Source organism: Nicotiana tomentosiformis, chromosome 7, assembly GCF_000390325.3.
Source record: "Nicotiana tomentosiformis chromosome 7, ASM39032v3, whole genome shotgun sequence".
In the NCBI taxonomy this organism is placed as follows: domain Eukaryota; kingdom Viridiplantae; phylum Streptophyta; class Magnoliopsida; order Solanales; family Solanaceae; genus Nicotiana; species Nicotiana tomentosiformis.
The window spans coordinates 119,043,408-119,063,709 of NC_090818.1; the positions used below are offsets into that span (position 1 = coordinate 119,043,408).

Below are 20,302 nucleotides of genomic sequence, written 5' to 3' on the forward strand. Positions count from 1 at the left end.
GATGAACAAAATTCGCATGGAATTGACAAGTCTTGCATCTTCGAGCATAGTCCAAGCAATATGTTACCATTGTTGGCCATAATATCCCATCCTTTTTATATGGAAGTGGAGCTTTGGTCCATACTGGTGTGACCCACATACCCTAGAATGTGCCTCTTGCAAAGCTTGGAGTGCTTCTTCTTCCCCTAAGCATCGCAAGAGTACTCCCTCAAATGACCTACTGTATAGAGTATCGTTGTAGTAAAGGAAGCGAGGTACACGACGACGGATTTCAGTCCTTCTCTTCCATTTTTTGTAGAAGTATCCCATAGCTTAAGTAGTCGATAATGAGTTGTCGCCATTCTTCTTTCTCGGCATCAGAAACAGCGACAAGATGCTTGAGTTCATTTCCTTCACCTTCAACCTCATTTGGCGGCGGTACTACCCATTTTTGGCAGACAGTAACTTGCGCTTGATCAGGCAGGGTTAATGATGAAGCTAAGGCAGCTAAAGTATCAGCCTTCTTATTTTCTTTCCTTGGCACATGCTGAATAGTCACATCACCGAGCCACCCCATTAAGTTTTTTGCATAATCATGATATGGGCGTAGTTCAGGCTTCTTGACCTCGTAACTACCTAGAAGCTTATTGACCACTAACTGAGAGTCACCAAATACTTGCAATTGCAACCGCTTCATTTTGAAAGCCATTTAGAGCCTAAGTATTAGTGCTTGATACTCAGCAACGTTGTTAGAGCAGAGTTGCGTCAATGTAAAAGAGTAGGGCAGAACTTCACCTTGAGAAGTGACAAATATTACACCAGCACCAGCTACTCCGCGATGTGCACCACCATCAAAGTACATCCTCCATGGAGGCTGAACATCAATAACCATTATGTTATCATCAGGTAGTTCATCAGTTAGCTCCCAATCATCAGGTATAGGGTGATCTACCAAGAAGTCCGCTAACGCTTGTCCTTTTATAGCCTTTTGAGGGATGTACACGATTTCAAATTGTTGAAACTGGAGGTACCACCTTGCTAGTCGATCACTAAGGACAGGTTTTGACATCACAAACTTGATGGGATTTGCTTTAGAAACCAAACGAACGACATGAGCTTGAAAGTAGTGCTTCAACTATTGGATTGAGAAGACTAGCGCCAAATATAACTTTTCAATTGGCAAATAATTCAGCTCATTTGGTATCATCATCCTGCTCAAATAGTAAAGGGAGTTTTCTTTCCCTTCACTATTTTCTTGGGCCAACAGCGCTCCAACAGACCTTTCTTGTGCTGAAATGTATAGTATCAACAGTTTTCCAAGTATAGAGGCTACCAAAACTGGATGCTTCATCAAGTAGGATTTAATGCTCTCAAAGGCATGGCTACATGCTTGGTCCCATTTGAAAGGGACACCTTTCTTCATAAGGCGACTGAATGGTTGGCACCTCCCAGCTAGGTTTGAGATGAATCTCCTAAGGTACGCTAACTTTCCTTGCAGACTTTTCAATTCGTGAATATCTTGAGGCTCGGGCATTTCCAAAAGTAACCCCAAAGGCAAGTTTCAATGGATTCATCCTAAGTTGGTACCTCCAGAGCAACTCGAACACCATTCTTAAGTATTTCAAGTGGTGGCTTTTCTCTCTTGATTTTACCACCAAGTCGTCAACATAGCATTCGAGATTCTTGGGGAGAAAATCATCAAAAATATTCTGCATAGCCCTTTGGTAAGTAGCACCAACATTCTTTAAGCCAAAAGGCATTACCTTGTAGCAATAAATGCCCTTGGGGGTACGGAATACAATAAGCATTTCATCTTTTGGCGCCATGCGAATTTGATTATAGCCCGACAAACCATCCATGAAATACATTGCCTCGTAACCAGTAGTAGCATCGATCATCAGCTCTGGAATAGGGAGCGGGAATTCATCTTTGGGACATGCATTGTTGAGATCCCTGAAGTCAACGCATACTCGAATCTGGCCATTCTTCTTCCTTACAGGGACAATACTTGAAACCCATGTTAGGTATTTAACTTCCCGAATAAATCCAGCTTCAATGAGTTTGTTAACTTTGGTTTCGATCAAGGGAACCAAGTCCGGCCTAAAGCGCCTTTGAGCTTTCTTAACAGAACTAGCGCCATTCTTGACTGCAAGGTGGTGGACTGCTACTTTAGGGTCCAAGCCAGGCATTTCTTTGTAACTCCGAGCAAAGACATCCCTAAACTCCTTAAGTAACTCAATATAAGTGCTTTCTTCATCAACTTCTCGTAAAGCACTTAGGTAGGTGGGTCTTGGTTCTTCATCAGTGCCAAGGTTAACTTATTTTAAGGCATCAATCATTGCCTTCACCCCTGCTTCAAGTTCTGGCGGATCATCTTTAGCATCTTCATCTTCTTGAGGGTCCCCATCGTTGAAGGATATGTGATAACATGATGAAACATCCTTCAATCTGCATTATCCTCCATTGAAGATGGAACACCATTCTCGCCTTGTACAGTAACATGATACGAAGAACCCACACTTTCTTCATCTTCGTCACGTTCCTTAGTGTAGACAACAGTATATGGCTTTACTTTCAGTACTTCTTTATATGAAACCACAAGTTTTGTTTGTCGCCTCATTCTAGAAGGAACCAAACTTTGGAAATCCTTAGAGATCTTCTGGATTTTGGGAGAAACGGGTGTTCTTATGCTTTGAAAATTTCTCTGGAACTTGTTCCCCTTTTTTAATGGACCCAATCTCTCAAACATGGAAGTCCTCATAGTTGATTTTACAAGTCGATCAAAGACAGAAGGCTTGTTAGAAGCGGCAGATTCATCTTCTACAATGATATAATTGATACTCGCCCTTTTTATGGAGACGCGCACTGGTGACGGTTGCTTGTATCCCAAACCTTCACGTGGTTATCTCGTCGCAGATTATGATAGTAGCTTCCCTAAATTTTACGGATCATTAGGATTGTATCCAGCTTTTGCAAATATCCTGTAAGCGTTAGGATCAAAACCTTCATCTGTTCGCTTTGTAGGGAGTGCCACATTCTGCAAACGATTTTGGGCCACAAACCTTGCAAGCGGCATTGAGAACGACTTTACTACCTCAATTCATTTGACCGAAAGAGTTAATCCCTTTAGCATGTTAGTTTGGAGATTAGATTATTCACCTTCATCTTTCTTCTTTTTAGGGACGTATTGGAGCGGAGGAGTTACTTTCTTGCCGTGAGACACAATGTTCCCTTTATGAGACTTATTTGGGTTGGGGTGTACCTTCTCAGCAACAACTTTGGTTTTTTCAACAACCACCTCAGCTCTCTTAGCCGTGGACTCATCATCCTTGTCATTCATGACATCATCGACTTTTACTCTTTCGCAATACTGTTCTTCAAGTAGAACTTTGCATTGGCGAAGTATGACTCAACCTCAGTGAATGGCTCGTCATCAGCAATTATCTTCTTCTCGACTTCACCTTTGTAGTATTTCAAACATTTATGGTAGGTAGATGGAACCACTTTATTCTCCTGTATTCAAGGCCTTCCAAGCAAGACGTTGTATGAAGTCTTTGCATCGATCACATGAAGCCATGCACTTGATTGCATATCTTCAATGATGATTTCTAGCTTGATCGAGCCTATGGCTCTTTGCCCCCCTTGGTTGAATCCTTGGATCATCACATGACTTTCTGAGAGTTCGTTCATGGGAATACCAAGTTCTTTCACAGTGCGAATTGGCAAAATATTCACTGAGGATCCTCCATCAACCAAAATTCGATTTACCCTTTCATCACGCATATAGCCAACCAAGTACAATGGGCGGTTATGAAGAGTGTCACCTAGCAGAAGATCGTCATTTGTGAACGTGACTTTTTCCTCACAAGCATTAACTTCTTGAGGAGTGGACTCGATGAGCTTTTCCGAAGATATTTCCAACGGTAGGTCATCACTCTTTTCTTTCCCTTCGTCAGCATGGCAACATGAGGCATCGATACCCCCATGGAAAATCTTCATGCAGAACCAACTTGGTAAAAACTCCTCCAAGGTCACTGGATTTCGTGGCTTTTGGGAGTGGTGCACCTCCATTTTTGCTTTCTTTAAGTGCTTAACCGGACTCCATCTCCTTGGTCTTTTTACCATCATTTTTCTTGTTGGTTGTTCTACTGATTCTTTTCGTGGGCTCCTTCTGTAGTGCCTACGACGAGTCACCAATATCCAACCTTCATCATCATCAGGTTGATTGACTTCATCTTTGTCGTTCTCCAGTAATTCTTCATCTTTATTTTCTTTAAAACCATATAATTCATCCGGACTGAATGAGCCAAAGGTGATAGATACTTGGTTTGCGCTTGCTTTCTCATCTTCAAGCACGATCTTCTTTTCGCGATCCAAGTCCATAACTTTGTCCTTGAAGACAAAGCACTTCTCCAGAGGGTGGCTTACAAGTCGATGGTATTTGCAGTAATTTGGGTCATTTGTTTTCCCAGCTTTATTTGATCGCTTCATCTCTGGAAGCTCAATGAGATTTAACTCGAGGAGTTCTTCAAAAATAGCTGGCACATCAGAATACAGAAATGGGTACTCTTTCTCTTGCATTTCTTTTAGAGTCAAATTTCCACTTGGCTTGTCTTGAAAAGAAGTGGATTTCATACTCTGCTTCTTGCTCACCTTCGTCGTGAACTTTACAGGTGATGTGTGGACATTCATAGCTTCTTTGCTTTCATTCTTGGGTACGAACTTGCCCCACTTCCTGACTTCTTGCTTGTCGTTCCCCTTACGAGGTTCATAGATGGGCAGCCTTTCATTTCCAGCAGAGGCCGTGCTCAATTCCATGTCATGGGCACGATTTGCAAGTTCTTCAAATATGCTAGGCTTTATACCTTGCAAGATGTAGTGCAATCCCCAATGCATGCCTTGGATGCACATCTCTATGCCAGAAGCTTCACTAAGCCTGTCTTTACAGTTGAGGCTTGCATTCCTCCAACGGTTGATAAAGTCAATGACTGGTTCACCCTTCCGCTGGCGAGTATTTGTGAGTTCCACCATGCTCATAGTGTGCCTTGTGCTATAAAAGCGATTGAGGAACTCTTGCTCTAGTTGATCCTAGCTATCAATAGATCTAGCCTTGAGGTCCGTGTACCAATCAAAAGCATTTCCTTTTAATGAGCGGACAAACTGTTTGACGAGGTAATCTCCATAAGTCCCAGCATTGTTGCATGTCTCAACGAAGTGCGCCACATATTGCTTTGGATTTCCCTTGCTATCAAACTATTGAAATTTTGGAGGTTGATAACCAGCAAGCATCTTCAACGTATCGATCCTTGAAGTATACGGCTTTGTGTAGGTAAATGAGGACCTGGAAGCGACTTCATATTTGTTTTTTATAGTTCCTTCAATGAACTCCTTTAGTTGATTGATTGGAATCATCCCTTCCGAAGAGACTGGAATTTCCTTAGTGGGTGCAACTTGTCGTGGGGGAGGATCAATCTCTTGAACTTCTGGGAGTTTGCCATGTACATGGGTGGATTCTTCTTCCATCAAGATTCCCACCCTATCTGTTAGCTTGTCGATTATAGCATCTTGATTTTGCATGCACTTGGTCAAGCCAGTGATTGCTTCCGTCAAGTTTGCCAATTGCTCCTCCACAGATGAAGTGTTTGTCACCATGGCTTGCATGATTGTCATGGACGATGGAGAGTAGCATGGATTTTCACACAGATTGATCCTTGATTGGCTCATGCTATGTGGTGTAAGTGGGAAGGATCCGTCACTTGAAGCATCATCATCTTCCTTCACAGCAGAGTGCTTGGATCCGGAGAGGTTAAGCAGAGTAAGAGTTTTCTTGATCTTTTTAGCAACAGCGCTTCCTCCTTCGGGTGCGTTTGTGAAAGATCTTGCTCCTTTTGAGGATGAAGATCCGAAAATAGGGGTTGATGCGGATGACACTTGGAGTGCTTGTTGTCCTAAAGAGCTTGCTTTGCTCCTCATAACTGGTCTGAAGCTTCCAAAGGTAACATCGAGGATGCTTTCCACATCAGCATAGAACCTGGAATTAGCAGCCTTGGTGGAAGTTGAACTGGAGTTGATTTTCTTTGAAGCCATTTCAATGTTCTTGAACTTTGGCGATTGAAAGGTTGAGATGAGAGGTAGATATTGTCCCACTGGGCATGCCAGAATTTGTTGACAATAAATTGCATCGAGAAAATAAAATCAAGACCGAAAAATATTGCAACAATCGTAGTATTTTATTTCAAGTAATTTGAGTGTACAATCTCTATGAATCCTATGATTCTTCTTTTCAATAGTAAATAAAAGAGCATTTGAGTTTAATCTTGATCTTGACGTATTTTTAATCCAAGGGCTTGCAGCTTGTTCTTGAATCTTCGTCTTGATTTTTTAATCCTTAGAACACTTGAATGCTTGTAGCTTTTAGAGAAATCTGCAGCGTTTGATCCACGAGCTCCCTCTTGCTTCTTATTATAACTTCTAGTCCACTTTTCTGAGTTATGAAGACCCCTATTTATAGTTGTGGGAGGGAAGAGTTATGATAAGAACAAACTCTTTCCGACCAATCAAATTGAAGTGTGACATGGCCGCATTTAATTGGCCAAAACACGTCACTTGCATATGTAGTGCGATTTCATTGGCCTTTTAATGTGACTTGGCATGCCTTGTCATTTTGACACGTGGAATGATCATATTGGCTCTTTCATTTGACTTGGCGTGCCACGTCATTTGACATGTGGCACCAAACAAGGCCTCTAGGAAGATGACATCTTGGGCCTAATGAAGTGGGCTCATCACCTTAGCCCAATTAAATGGGCTAGCCTAATGGATTAAGACTTATTTATTTAATCCATATATATTAGATTTATATAATTAATTCAATTATATTAGCCCATAATATTTATTTGGACCAATAAAATCCAAATTATTTTATGAACTTAATTTTAATAAAATTTATATGCCTACATCTCTTATTTTCCCTTCTCCATTATTGTCATGACCCAATTTCACCTATAGGTCGTGATGCCGCCCAACACTACAGCTAGGCAAGCCAACTTAATAAATTAAGCATATATTGACAAAATTTAAAACCAAAAAAATAATAAAATCCAAATTCTACCAATATGTGTGCCAAGACCTGCTGTCACAAGTGTAGAGCATCTAGTAGATTATAAAAACCTCAAATACTGTCTGAAATAAAAATAGACAGAATGAAAAATACAAGGAGAGACACTAGTAGTTGCAGAACGGCTCAGAAAGGCAGCTCACCATTATGCCTCTGGATAACTTGAGTGTAAGATGATAGGTCCTCCACTAGTACTTGTCTCAAGTCCTGCACAAAAAGTGCAGCAAGTGTAGTATGAGTACGTAAACAACGTGTACCCAGTAACTATCAAGCTTAATCTCGAAGTGGTAGAGACGAAATGACCGACTTTGACACTCACTATAGGTCAATAATAATAATTAAAATACAACTAGGATATTTAAATCAGCATGATTTACAGAATTTACAATAATTTATTTAATCAGCGAAAATAATCAAATTCCTTCAAATGCAACAATTCTCAATATATTAATTAAATTCCTTCAATTCAAATAATTTCTCATTTATCAATTAAATCTCATTTACAAGAATAACAATTAATTCCTTAACAAGCAAGAATATTAATTCATTAAATTTCAAGAATTTTCTAATTTATTAATTAGCTTCGCAAGCTGAAATAAATTATTAAAGTATCGTGTAATTATTATTATTAAGCACGATTTCTGCTGAGGACGTACGGCCCGATTCAGAGTATCGTGTACACTGCCGAGGGACGTGCGGCACGATCCATAGATGCATTTATCCTGCCGAGGCGTTCGGCTCGCTCCACAATAAAGGAGGACATTTTCTTATGTACCTCCGGAAGGAGAGTATATTTATTATAAGATAAATTCGGGAGGAAGAACAATTTCTTTTAACAATTAATTAATTTAAACAGAAAATCAAGCATATGAGATTTTCATCATTTAATATCTTTATCTAACAATTCACAATATATATATATATATATATATATATATATATATATATATATATATATATCAATTAATATTAATCAAAACAAAGAATATAATTTACACAAGTAATTTATGCTTTGAGTCCTAAACTACCCGGACTTCAGCATTAATAGTAGCTACACACGGACTCTTATCACCTTATGCATATGTAGCCCCCGCAATTAGCAATAATTATTCAATTTAATCCCTATAGGGTAATTTCCCCCTCACAATATTAGACAAGAGACTTACCTCGTCTCAAAGTCCACTTTCCGATTACCACGTCGTATTGAATTCTCGATTCGACGCCGAAAATCCGCAACTATCCAAATATTATACAAAATAATTAATATATGCTAAATGATTCAAAATTTATCTATTAAATAAATTACCTTATCCAAAATGGTAAAAATCCTAAAATTCACCCCGGGCCCACGTGCTCAGCTTCTGAAAATTTCGGATGAAAACGTTACTCATAATCTCAAGAACTTAAATATATAATTTCTACCCAATTCCATAACTATTTTCGTGGTTAAAAACTTATTTTTATATAAATCTAGGTTTTTCACCTAAACCCTTGATTTCTAAGATTTACTAGTTATAATCTACCTATAATCTATGTATTTAACTCAAGGAGTGTGGAATTAACTTACCTCCAAGTTGTTAGTTGAAATCTCCTCTCAAAAAGCTCCAAAATCGCCCAAGAATGGAAGAAAATGGGCAAAAATGATAAATTTCCGTTCTTTTAAGCTTTCTGCCAAATAGGTCTTTCGCACATACGGAGGTTGGGACGCACCTGCAGCTTTCGCAGATGCGACAGAAGCTCGCAGGCGTGGCACTCGCATATGCGAGATTTCTTCGCAGAAGCGGAAAAGGGAAGGGGTTGTGCACCTGCGAACGCGCAGATGCGAAGAAGGGTGCGCAGAAGCAACCATGGCCCAGGCGAGTGAAACTCGCACCTGCGAGGATTTATTTTGTAGGTACATATATGTATAGCGGCCTTGTAGTCACAGGGGTATGGTTAATAATTGTGGGGACATAGGTGAGTTGCATTCTATATTACGATCTGCAGCTAATAGAGTCTCCTTCAGAGTTATTATATTTTCCTGTCTAATTATTTTCTGGACATATGATGTATTTTATTTTTAATTCCCTAGTAAATACTCATGCACTTGTGATACCGGGTTTTGGGAATGGTTGTGAATTGTTTAGAAATTTAGTTGCTAAAAATATTTATCATTTACTCTATGAGTTTTATTTTTATTATTTCATTGAAGAACTTTTGATTTCAAAAATACTAAAATGGGTAATTAAGTGAAGTCTGTATTGTTGTCTTGCCTGACAGCGGTATCCGGTGCCATCACGACCTTAATGGATTCTGGATCGTGACACTTATGGTGCTACACCAATTTTAGCCCGCAAAAAAAGTTCCCACGGGCATCTATTAAAGTTGCCAAAAAGTAGGGAATTACAATTATAGTGTACTGATTGCAATATACCGAAATTAGCTAAGAACTTCGTCGTTAATTTATCGTTAAGTCGTTCGTAGCTAATAGAATTTTTTGATAATATCTCGTCAATCCGTTGTTAAGTAAGATTAGCGATGAATTTTACTATTTAGCTATAAAATTTGTTTGTCGTTAATGTTTGTTTTTTTCAGTAGTCTCTATCTTACCGACTTAGGTGCAGAGTTTTACACCCTTCTCCTACTTTATTTCCATAGACCATTCGTGTCATAATAAAGAGTAGTCTGAAACAAATATCTACCGATTAAATCTCATACGTATAACTATTTCTATTATCAGTAATATTTTGCTACTGTTTTAGCTCTGAATTCACATGATTATATACCAACCTTCGGAGAACCATAAAGATAACCCAGAATAAGAGTTGGATGGATTAGTCATAAATTTATAAAGTTTTGTATTACAAGTGTTGTATATTATACATAAATAATAAAGTAATCTTATGTTGTATATTACAAGTGTATACCCATTACTAGAAAGAAGTAGTTGGTGCATTTGCTAACCTGAGACATTCAAAACTCTGCACACCTAATTTGAAAAGAGTTTAAGTTATATACGTCGTCATTTGCTCTAAACTTTGCTTGCATTTTTCATTTTCAATCTTTTTTCATTTGGTTTATTATACTTCAATTCAGAGACATTTTCTTTTCCTTTTCTTTCTTTTTCTTTTCTTTCTTTTCCTCTTTCTTAGTCGGTGGGAAAACCCTAGCCACATTATCCCGTTCTTTAATTAGTTAAATTTTAAATATAATTATTTTGGAAGGGGCATATTCTGATTTAGTTACTTTATGTGAATTAGTTGTATTATGATTGATTTAATTATGTAGTTGTATTACTATTATGATTGATTAAATTATGTGAAAAATTCTATCTAGATAGAACGTAATTTGATATAAAAATGATTCAAACCTAATTCAGATGGTTCAATGAAATGTCTATTTACGAATTGATGAAAACAGAAATTAACTTAAAACTGACTGAATTAAACAAAAATATACCCGTATCTTAGACTGTCAAAATTCAAAAAATAGTATTGGCCCTATTCTTAAGCCATTATTTAAGAGCTGTTTTTTTATTGTTCTTTTTTTCTTCTCCTCATCTTCAAATAATATAAGCACGTGCAATGTAATGTTTGAAATTTAAGGCTTTGGTCAATAGGAAAGGATCGCTATTTAACATGGAGTTACTGATCGTACACGTGAACATGCCCCTACGTTATTCTTGGGACTTACTATAATTCCCCTACTTCAAGAATTTTGTTTTCCTTCTTTTTATTTATTTTCTTAGACTGGTATGTAAATATTTTAAGGTTATTTCGTTGTAATCATAACTGATGATGAAAAAAGCTTTTATCTTATGTGAAATTTATGAAAATTCAAAATATCGGTAATGTTAGAAGACGACCATAGACATTTGATGGTCAGATGCCTACAGTCGGTATATTTTTGAAAGCTCGGACGGAGAGAATAAACGGGCTCCTCGAGGGAACCAGTCACGGAGCTCTCAACTGAGTTGTTTAGGTTCTGGAATTTCATCTCTAGTTGGGGTTTTTGATTTGAAAAAATGTGGTGCAGGTTCATCTCTCTCGGCCAATTCAGGTTCAAGGAAGGGTGATCGAAGGAACCCAGACTTTCGATCTCTTCTCTATGGCGGGAGGTTTCATTCGTATCAAGAGTGTGTTGGGAAGGCCAGGGAAGATGGATTGGATCGAGAATGATTGAATGCTAGAGGTGACAAATGAGCGAATTCGATCAAGATTGGGCAAAAATACCACATTTTTAGATCCATGTTCGATTTGCCTCATGACCAATCAAAGGACAGAAGAAAAGAAGAGAAAAATTTGTAAGGTTGAATTACATAAAAGACATAGTAATTACTTAATAAATTAGGAGGTTGTTACAAACAATGGCGGAATTAATATTCAAAAAATGCAAACTAGCTTAGTGAAAGAATAAACTTAATTAAGTATCAACGAGATATTCAACAATTCATATATATACAAAAACAAAAAAAAAAATATTTTCACTCAGTTTATATCGTGTAATTTTCGACAAAGTCAACACACTTTAACTCCGCCACTGATTGAGAAATGCAATTAAGTGAGCTCATCTCACTAAGCAAATCAACACAACATGACTCAATTTAAACTCATTTCATAACATTCACAATCCATATTAAGTAATGGATCAAGTTATCACTCACCTCTTGCCTTTGATTTACTAGGGCTCGTTACGAATGATCAAATTCTAAGAGCTCTTCGACAATCAAAGGAGAAACACGTAAAAGAGGGTATTAAACTCATTAGAACAAATAGCTAATTCCATTCCCATGCTGGAACTCAAATATTAACCCTAACTCAAATCTCTACACAATGTAGTTGAACATATTTTTCTCAGAAACAAAACACATTAACGTTGTTGGCTTCACACCATTCAAAAGTGAAAATAACATGGTGAATCTTGCAACACAAAGTCATTAGAATCATTGTAAAAAAGATAATTACACAAATTGTAGACCGAAATTCTTATTTACTTTTTCTACTCGTTATAGAAAGATTATACATTGATTATACACAATTACAAACATATGATATATGAATTATACATATATTTACATCCGCCAGCTTTTTTTAGTTTGAACGATTGAGTAATCTGCTATTTTAGGTGAATTTTTCAGCAACAATAACAAACTCAGTGTAATCCCACAATTGATATCTGAGGAGGGTAACATATACGCAGACCTTACTCGTACCAGAGGTTACTCTCGGCTCGAGGGACAAATAAAAAAGATTCAGGTGAATTCTTCATTAAAAAAAATAAACAAAAGCCTGCATGCAAGTTGCAGCTTTGGCATCAATTTCCATAGCAGTGGGCAAAACCATATTCAGTCAAAAATGTGTACTCCTAATACTGTTTAGAAATGTTGTCTGCTTCTCAATCCAATGGTACTAACCCTGAATATGATAGTCTCATTTACCTAACTCCCTTTACTATCAAAGGACAATAACCATTCCATTAAAACTCATGTGAAAAGGTATAAATGCAAACTTCAAGAAATTTGACCAAGAAAAGATACCACTAATTTAAAATAATAAAAAATTATCTAGCTAGTATTGCAATGGTAAATTCGTACATATTGTAGATAAACCAAATGTAGATAAAAAAGACTAAAACAAGGTAACTCAAACCAAGTATAAATAAAGTAACCTTAAGCATTAACCATATGTACATATATAGCCACTGCAAGAATATATACCAGAGGCTGCAAGTTGCAGTTGCATAAATACTATATATAAATAGTTTCTTCTTTTTCATATATTCATGGAACCAATTAGAGAAAGCGAAGAACACAACAATAATTCAGAAGATTGTTGTGGTGAGAACTCAAAGAACTCAAAATCATTTGGAAAGAAATGTAGTCATATAGCAAAGAAACAAAGGGCTAAGTTTTACATTGTAAGAAGATGCATTGCTATGCTTGTGTGTTGGCGAGATAGGAAAGATCACTGAAGATTGAAGATTGAAGATGTTCTCATAACTTGCCTGCAGATTATAGCTTTTGTAGAGAAGAAGGTGTACTTAGAGATTTATCTAAGAGTATGTTGATATAATCCTCAAAAGTTTGAACTTATTTTAAGCTAATTCTATTTATTTGTAGTGTTCTTTGCTCGATCAAACATATTACGTTAGTCTTCGATATTGAAATCTTGAAGTGAGTTAATTTCTTTCTTACTTACTTTCTTCCATTCTTTCTTTTTTTCGAGTAGGGGTAGACGGATTCGGACGAACCAAATAACTTTGGTCCAAAACTTATATTTGTATTAAGAAATTCATTGAATATGTATAAATTACTAACATAATCCTGTAACTTAAAAGATCTGAAACCATAAACTTTAGATTGTGACCTGACTTTATTTTCAGGAGGTAGCTAGGTGGGTGAGTGGAGGGTGAGACTTTGTTTTGGTGGTTTAATTTTGACATATGGTCATCATTAAAATTGCTTCACATTTCCTTTAAACATTTAATATAATCCTTCTTCTTTTGATCATTTTAACATATGATTATTTAAAGTAGAAATATACAATAATAGTTTTAAGTATGCTTTGCAGTTATGTAAATTAATGGAGTTTATTGACTAGTCTTGAGTGAGCATTTGTTTTGGTCCTTCACTATTTTTACTGTTTTCTTCTTTACCACAAGCAAATTTATGATGAGTGTATATGAATTAAACTTATTGCTTCCAATAGAGTAACAATTTAAGGGGAGGATTATATGAAACAATATGTTAGAATTATTATGATGGTTTTTGAAGCTTTTGAAATTGTTGCTCCCCAAACACCAACTGTAAATGCTTTGCCAATTCAGACATTCTAATCAATCTTGAATCTTTGTTAACAGGACACTAGCTAGACATGTCTCAAGCATCATTCATACTATTTTCCTTGGATTGTATGATGTGGAAATAAGTGGCACTATGTGATGTCCAAATCAATTGGAAAGACCAACTTCTCATCTTTACAATCTTGAAACGTAGACTATCAAATTAATACTTCCCCTCTTTCATTTTATATGGTATTGTTTTATTTTAATCTGTTCTAAGAAATGACATGTTAATATGTTTAAAAAGTTTTAACTTTAAACTTTTTATTTTATCTTTAATGAAATATGTTTACAATCGTAAAATATCATAATATATTTAGGAGCACAAGTTCTAAGAATATTTACAAGTGCTAAAAAACAATTCTTCTTAAACTTTGTTCAATCAAAAATCGTAGCCAATAGACTTACATATGAATATATAGGTAAAGTTCTAGTTTCTGGAAAGTCAAAATTCTATTGATTAGATAAAACAAAACTTTTCTTAAAACCTTTGTAAGCAAATAAAGAATATGAATTTGTTATTAATTAAAACAGGCCGATTAGATTGCTCTAAAATTAAGAATAATTAAACAATCCATCGATGTGTGTGTATACCTTTTTAATGTATATTCAAAAGTATGTCTAAGAACTTTTTTTTCATTCACCACGTCAATTTAGATATTTTAAAACTCAAAGTGGATTATAAAAATAAAAGAAATACTGTAATACATAAAAGTCTGGTAGTGGAGGGCTGCATAATTAACTAGGACTTCTTATATGGTATCGAGAAGAAAGGACAATTACCAACATCATTTTAAAGTGATTCCTAGTACTTATATCGGGTCTTACTAGTAATTCTTTTTCTTTCTTTTTTTCTGCATTCGGGCCTTACTGAAAAAGTTAGTATATTATATTATTTTTGAAAAAACCATTATTCCAATGTAGTATACTCACTGTTTCATTTTTGGGGACAATTACTAGTGGAACTTTTAAGTTCAACTCTGAGAAAGGGCATGGACATTATTTATTTTTTTGAAAAAGAACTGGGTGCACTAAGCTCCTATTATGTACGGGGTCCGGGGAAGGGTCGGACCATAAAGATCTATTGTACGCAGCCTTACCCTACATTTTTGTAAGTGGCTATTTTTACGGCTCGAATCCGTGACCTCCTGATCATATGTCAGCAACTTTACCAACTACACCAAGGATTTCTTCAAACATAAACATTATATGTACTCCAAATAGGCCTTGCTAGCCTAAACTTGCAATCTTAAGAATTATCAGTCAGAGCATATGTTTGACAAGTTGAACTAGAAATGAGATATACAAGCTTCCGAAAGTGAAGTAACTAGCTCTCTTCTTCTACCCTTATATTTAGAAAACGTGCCTTACACATTGAGTATTAATTTTTTTTTATTATTTCTCATTCGCTGTGTATTATCCGTTTTGGCAGGGTCTGATTAATCAGATTTCATGTCCCGTATAAGGTCTATTAAAGAGGAAAACGATCTCTACCAAAAAAAGTTTCACTCTCAAGACTTAAACTCGATATCTTTGGTTAAAAGTGAAAGAAATTGTTGTTGGTTGAAATAAAAGTAATGATTTCTACTTCTCATAAACATTTCTAAAAATCATTTCATTTCATGCAACTTTACTTGATTTAAAGCATAACTTCTTTTTATATTTGGTGTAAAAGCTTTTATTCTTATATAGCTAAATTGAATCTTACACATAATATTAAACAAAAATCATGAAAGTGCTACATGAAATCATGTATATAGTATGAATATGAATATGGGAATAGAAGATGTGAAAAGAAGTACTAGGTCTAGGAGTAAACCGACAGCAAGAATCCTTAGAGGAACGTGCAGTAGTAGTAGTACCTTATAATTGGGGGTTAGGACTTAAAGAGGGGGCTCACTGTCCTCATCACTATTTGCAGCAAAGAAAAGACAGTTGCTAGAGACGCTGCACAAGAAAGTCTCGCCCACCCGTGCGGCCCCCCTGCCTCTCTTTTTTAAACCTTTTTGGGCCCAAACATCTCTATTTTACTTTCTCCGCTTCTTCTTTTTTTTCTATTTTTTGACAAGAGGGGTTGCTCCGATGGTAAGCAACCTTCACTTCCAACTAAGAGGTTGTGAGTTCGAGTCACCCCAAGAGCAAGGTGGGGAGTTCTTGGAGGGAAGGATGCCGAGGGTCTATTGGGAACAGCCTCTCTACCTCATGGTAGGGGTAAGGTCTGCGTACACACTACCCTCCCCATACTCCACTAGTTGGATTATACTGGGTTGTTGTTGTTGTTCTTTTTTTTCTATTTCTTATTTCGTTACTGAAGGACTTTTTTTTTTTTTATAATCGTGGTGTCAGGGTTATCTTACGCTCAACTCGATTAATTTCACGGGATACTTGTCACCTCCCACCAGCAACAAGAGGTACTTGATAACAGTGGCGGATGTAGCACCCGGATATCGGATTCATCTGAACTCAGTACTTTCGATGCAAAGCATAAATTTATATATAAAAATCCAATAAAATTGCATAGTATATCTGAACCCATAGAACTTAAATCATAAATTAGCCTTTGCCTGGTAACTTTATCCACCAAGACTTGGACTAAGAAATCACCTACTATTTTTGCCTGCGCTAGGATTTGAACCTGAAATCTCACGGTTCTCATTCACTTTATTGACGGCTAGGCTATACCCTTTAGCGTAAATATTTAATATTTTTTGACCCGACTAATTTAAATAAGTAATATTATGCAAGATTTGCTGAAGTAAAAGCGCTTTCAATCCAGAGTTTCTTTATTCCAAAATTCGAATGAGAGATCACTATTTATGGGTGAAGGAATCACACAATCCCACCATAAGTGATGTTTGACAGTAAGAAGAGCAATTATATCAACCAATAAGGGTTGTGTTGGAGTGGTAGATATTTCTTCATGTCTAATTAAAATTTTCGGGTTCGAGCTCTGAATATAGAGTCGTCTTTATTAGGGAACACTTTATCCTTCCATTTAGGACGTCCCGACACGAATTCGATTTAGTTGAGCCCCATGCGGTTACCAAACACCCGACAACAAATGAGAAACCAAAAAAAAAAAAAGCAATTATATCACCATCTTCAACCCGTACCCCCCACCCCCCATTTTTGTTGGTGCTTGAAGGTCAAAGTCCAAGGATAATTGGTAAATATGGATCATGGTAAAAATACTTTTGCACGTGAATCTCTGACAAAGTTTGAAATACCATTGCCTCTTATGACCGAAAAGGTATTCACTTGGGTTGATTTTGCTAGGCTTTTATTAATTACTTCGACGTGGAAATGCACGTATACGCACAAAGTAAGAAAAGTACTCGTACCATTTTAACCTGAGTTGAAACTACACAGTGTAGAATTTCACTCTGTCAAATTGAAGAAGAATCGGATTTAAAATTTGTACTCATCTTTGTGAGGGAAAAAGTAAGAAAATGGATAGAAAATAGGCCATATTTGCACTAGAAAGTTATTGCAACGGATTTAATTATATCCATGAAAATCCAATTTTACTACATTTTCACCTTCAAAACTTGTCAGCTACAAATCTGGATTTTCTGGTGCATTGATATCTCTGGTTGTAGAATTATTGCTCTATGCACGAAGACCACTTTTCATTTAATTAACATGAATTCACATTTGGAGAATCCGTTTTTTTATTTTTATTTTCCTGCTATTTTTGGTCTATTCCCAGATTTTGGTGCAGCTTTTCGAGATGCATTTTTTAAATTTATTTCTAATATCTGGTGTAGTTTTTTTATGTTGCTTTTTCTTCCACTTGACAGGACTTTTTTTTTAGTATTTATAATTAAATTCTTTTGTAGTTTTCGCTATATCTAACAACCATAGTTTGTCAAATATTTGACATGGTTCACTAGTTTTAACAAACTTAAAAGGATCAAGACTGCTCAAAAATATACTAATGTGCCATTTTGAACTTACCCTTAAATATAAAGATTATTTTGAACCTTCCCAAAACATAAGGAATCATTGTTGTCATTTTTGCTTGATATTCTCATTTCATTTATATTTTTATCATCATTTCATTTTTTGATTAATATTTGTATTTAATTGATTGCTCATAAAAGATAGGTATACTTCTTCGTTTGGGACATAATCTGCAATGACTCTAAATCTTTATATGTACATGGTCTCCCTCCCCCCCCCCCCCAAAAACAAGTACAATTCTTTTCCTATATCTAAGCTGCACGTTTAATTTGCTTTTTTCTTTTTTTAAGGTACAAAACATATTTCTTTGTATATTACTTCTTCATATATTTGAACCCGTTGGGTGAAAATTTTGAGTCCACCGCTATTTGTACATAGATGAAAATTGAATGACGAACATATAGTGAAGTAGGGAATGGCTTAACATGCATAAGAGGCAAAGTGGCGGATGGGTTATAGCCTGTTTGATCAAGTTTTTTTTGGGCCAAAAGTATTTTTTTTGGCCAAAAGTACTTTTGTTTGGGCCAAAATTATTTTTTTTGGGCCAAAAGCATTTTTGGCTAAAAATTGAGGTGTTTGGCAAGTTTTTAGATAGAAAAAAATGCTTTTGAGGAGAAGCAGAAGCAGTTTTTGAGAAGCAGAAAAAAATAGTTTCTCTTCAAAAGTACTTTTTGAGAAGCATTTTTGAAAAAAATATACTTAAAAATAGTTTTCAAAATCTTGACCAAATACTAATTCTGCTCAAAAATATTTTTTAAATTAATTAGCCAAACACAAACTGTTTCTCACCAAAAATATTTTATTAAAAAGTACTTTTGAAAAAATCACTTCTCAAAATAAGCTGATTTTAGAAGGTTGGCAAAACAGGCTATTAGTGTGGTAGGGCAGAAGTTGCACCCTTGAGACATGATGGATGCTTATGTCAAAGTCCAGAGTGTGTCTGTTCCTTTCCTTGCACATAAACCCTAGTGCTACATCATTCTGATTTGATGTGTTTCTAACTGTAATATCTTTGCAGGTTCTTCAGTTAGATACCGGGCAGAGCTAGATTATAGCTTATGGGTTCCGTCAGATTAGTTTTAAAGTATAGCTTACGAGTTCATTCAGATTAGCTTACGAGTTCGGTCAAACCCAATAATTTTGATTCAAGTATTATATATATCCTAAGAAATCAATTTATTTTGTATAAGATATCAATTTAAAATCCAATAACTTTATAAAACTACCATCTCTAACCCATAAATTTTAATTGTAGCTCTATCTGCCTTCATGTGCTTGCAACCATGACGAAAGGTTTGCGAGCCAACAATTAACTGTGATCAAACATGTGTTCGAATATTTAGAGTCGGATTTAAAATTTAAACTCTATGGGTTCAACTTTTAAGGTTTTGCCATTGAACTCATTATATTTATAAAGTTATGGGTTCACATCTACTATTTTTACATATAAATTTACTCCGCATCGAAAGTTATGGTTTAATTGAACCCGTGATTGGCATACTACATCCGCCCCTGAGAACATTTTTTAACAACTAGAGATCCAAGAACAAACAAGCTGTTCAAATGATTCACAATCTTTTGTAACATGCAAAGGGATTTAGAGAAAGTGAGTACTTCAGAATAAGTGATCTTTTTAATTATGTGTACATAGTTTCCTCCTTCCATTTCAATTTTTTTTTTTACATTATTTGAGTAGATACGAAACTTAAAAATGGAAAGAAGATTTTAAAATTTTTTTTATCATAAACCTAATTACCATAACATTTATGGAGTTATAAAACTTTTGAAACTTGTGATCTTAAATATGTCATGTATGACGATAAAAGTTTTTGAATACAGGTAAAATGAATCAGAAGTTTATGTTAATTGTTTCAAATTCAGTAAGCTCCCGTTCTTTTTTAAACGAATTAAAATGAAATATTGCCAAATAAACTGGAATGGAGGGGCTAACTTCTTTTTTTGTGTGCGTATAGTCAAAAGCAGATTCAGAATTTGAACTTGATGGATTCAACTGTTAATATTCTTAACGCTGAACTCAATCTTTAAATTTATGGATTCAAATTTAATTAATATGAAACAATTTCACATATTATTATGCGCCGTTTCAAAAATACAAAGTTCAGATAAATCCATCACCAAAAGAATAAATCTATCACTACGTACTGATGACAGGGCCATGCTAATCTTTGATGTTCTTTACTGTCGTAAGTGTATTGAATTACTGCATTTGAATCATGTCAAGACCAAGTGTAACGTGGCTGGTACAAGCTATATACAGCAATAGGTTTTTACATTTCTTGATTAGATTTGACACCATTATAATGAAAGTGGAAGAAGATCCCATGACAGAAAGTCAGACAAATTAATAGGTCAATATATGAACAGGGAAGGTTAAGAATTTCATTGAACTAGGACACAATAATA

At 35.7% G+C, this 20,302-nt stretch overlaps 2 protein-coding genes across 2 annotated transcripts; one reads left to right on the top strand and one right to left on the bottom strand.

The window, feature by feature from the left end:
* Nucleotides 1-271: 271 nt before the first annotated feature.
* LOC138896281 (uncharacterized) lies at nucleotides 272-688 on the bottom strand. The gene has a single exon (XM_070181078.1). The coding sequence runs from the start codon at nucleotides 686-688 to the stop codon at nucleotides 272-274; it is 417 nt and encodes a 138-aa protein (XP_070037179.1).
* Nucleotides 689-12,738: 12,050 nt separating this feature from the next.
* Nucleotides 12,739-13,240, top strand: LOC104118111 (small polypeptide DEVIL 16). The gene has a single exon (XM_009629293.4). The coding sequence runs from the start codon at nucleotides 12,857-12,859 to the stop codon at nucleotides 13,043-13,045; it is 189 nt and encodes a 62-aa protein (XP_009627588.1). The 5' UTR covers nucleotides 12,739-12,856; the 3' UTR covers nucleotides 13,046-13,240.
* Nucleotides 13,241-20,302: the final 7,062 nt, after the last annotated feature.

Bases quoted from the DNA above. Each gene is read 5' to 3' on its own strand.
- LOC138896281 (XM_070181078.1), bottom strand. From the start codon at position 688: ATGGCTTTCAAAATGAAGCGGTTGCAATTGCAAGTATTTGGTGACTCT.
- LOC104118111 (XM_009629293.4), top strand. From the start codon at position 12,857: ATGGAACCAATTAGAGAAAGCGAAGAACACAACAATAATTCAGAAGAT.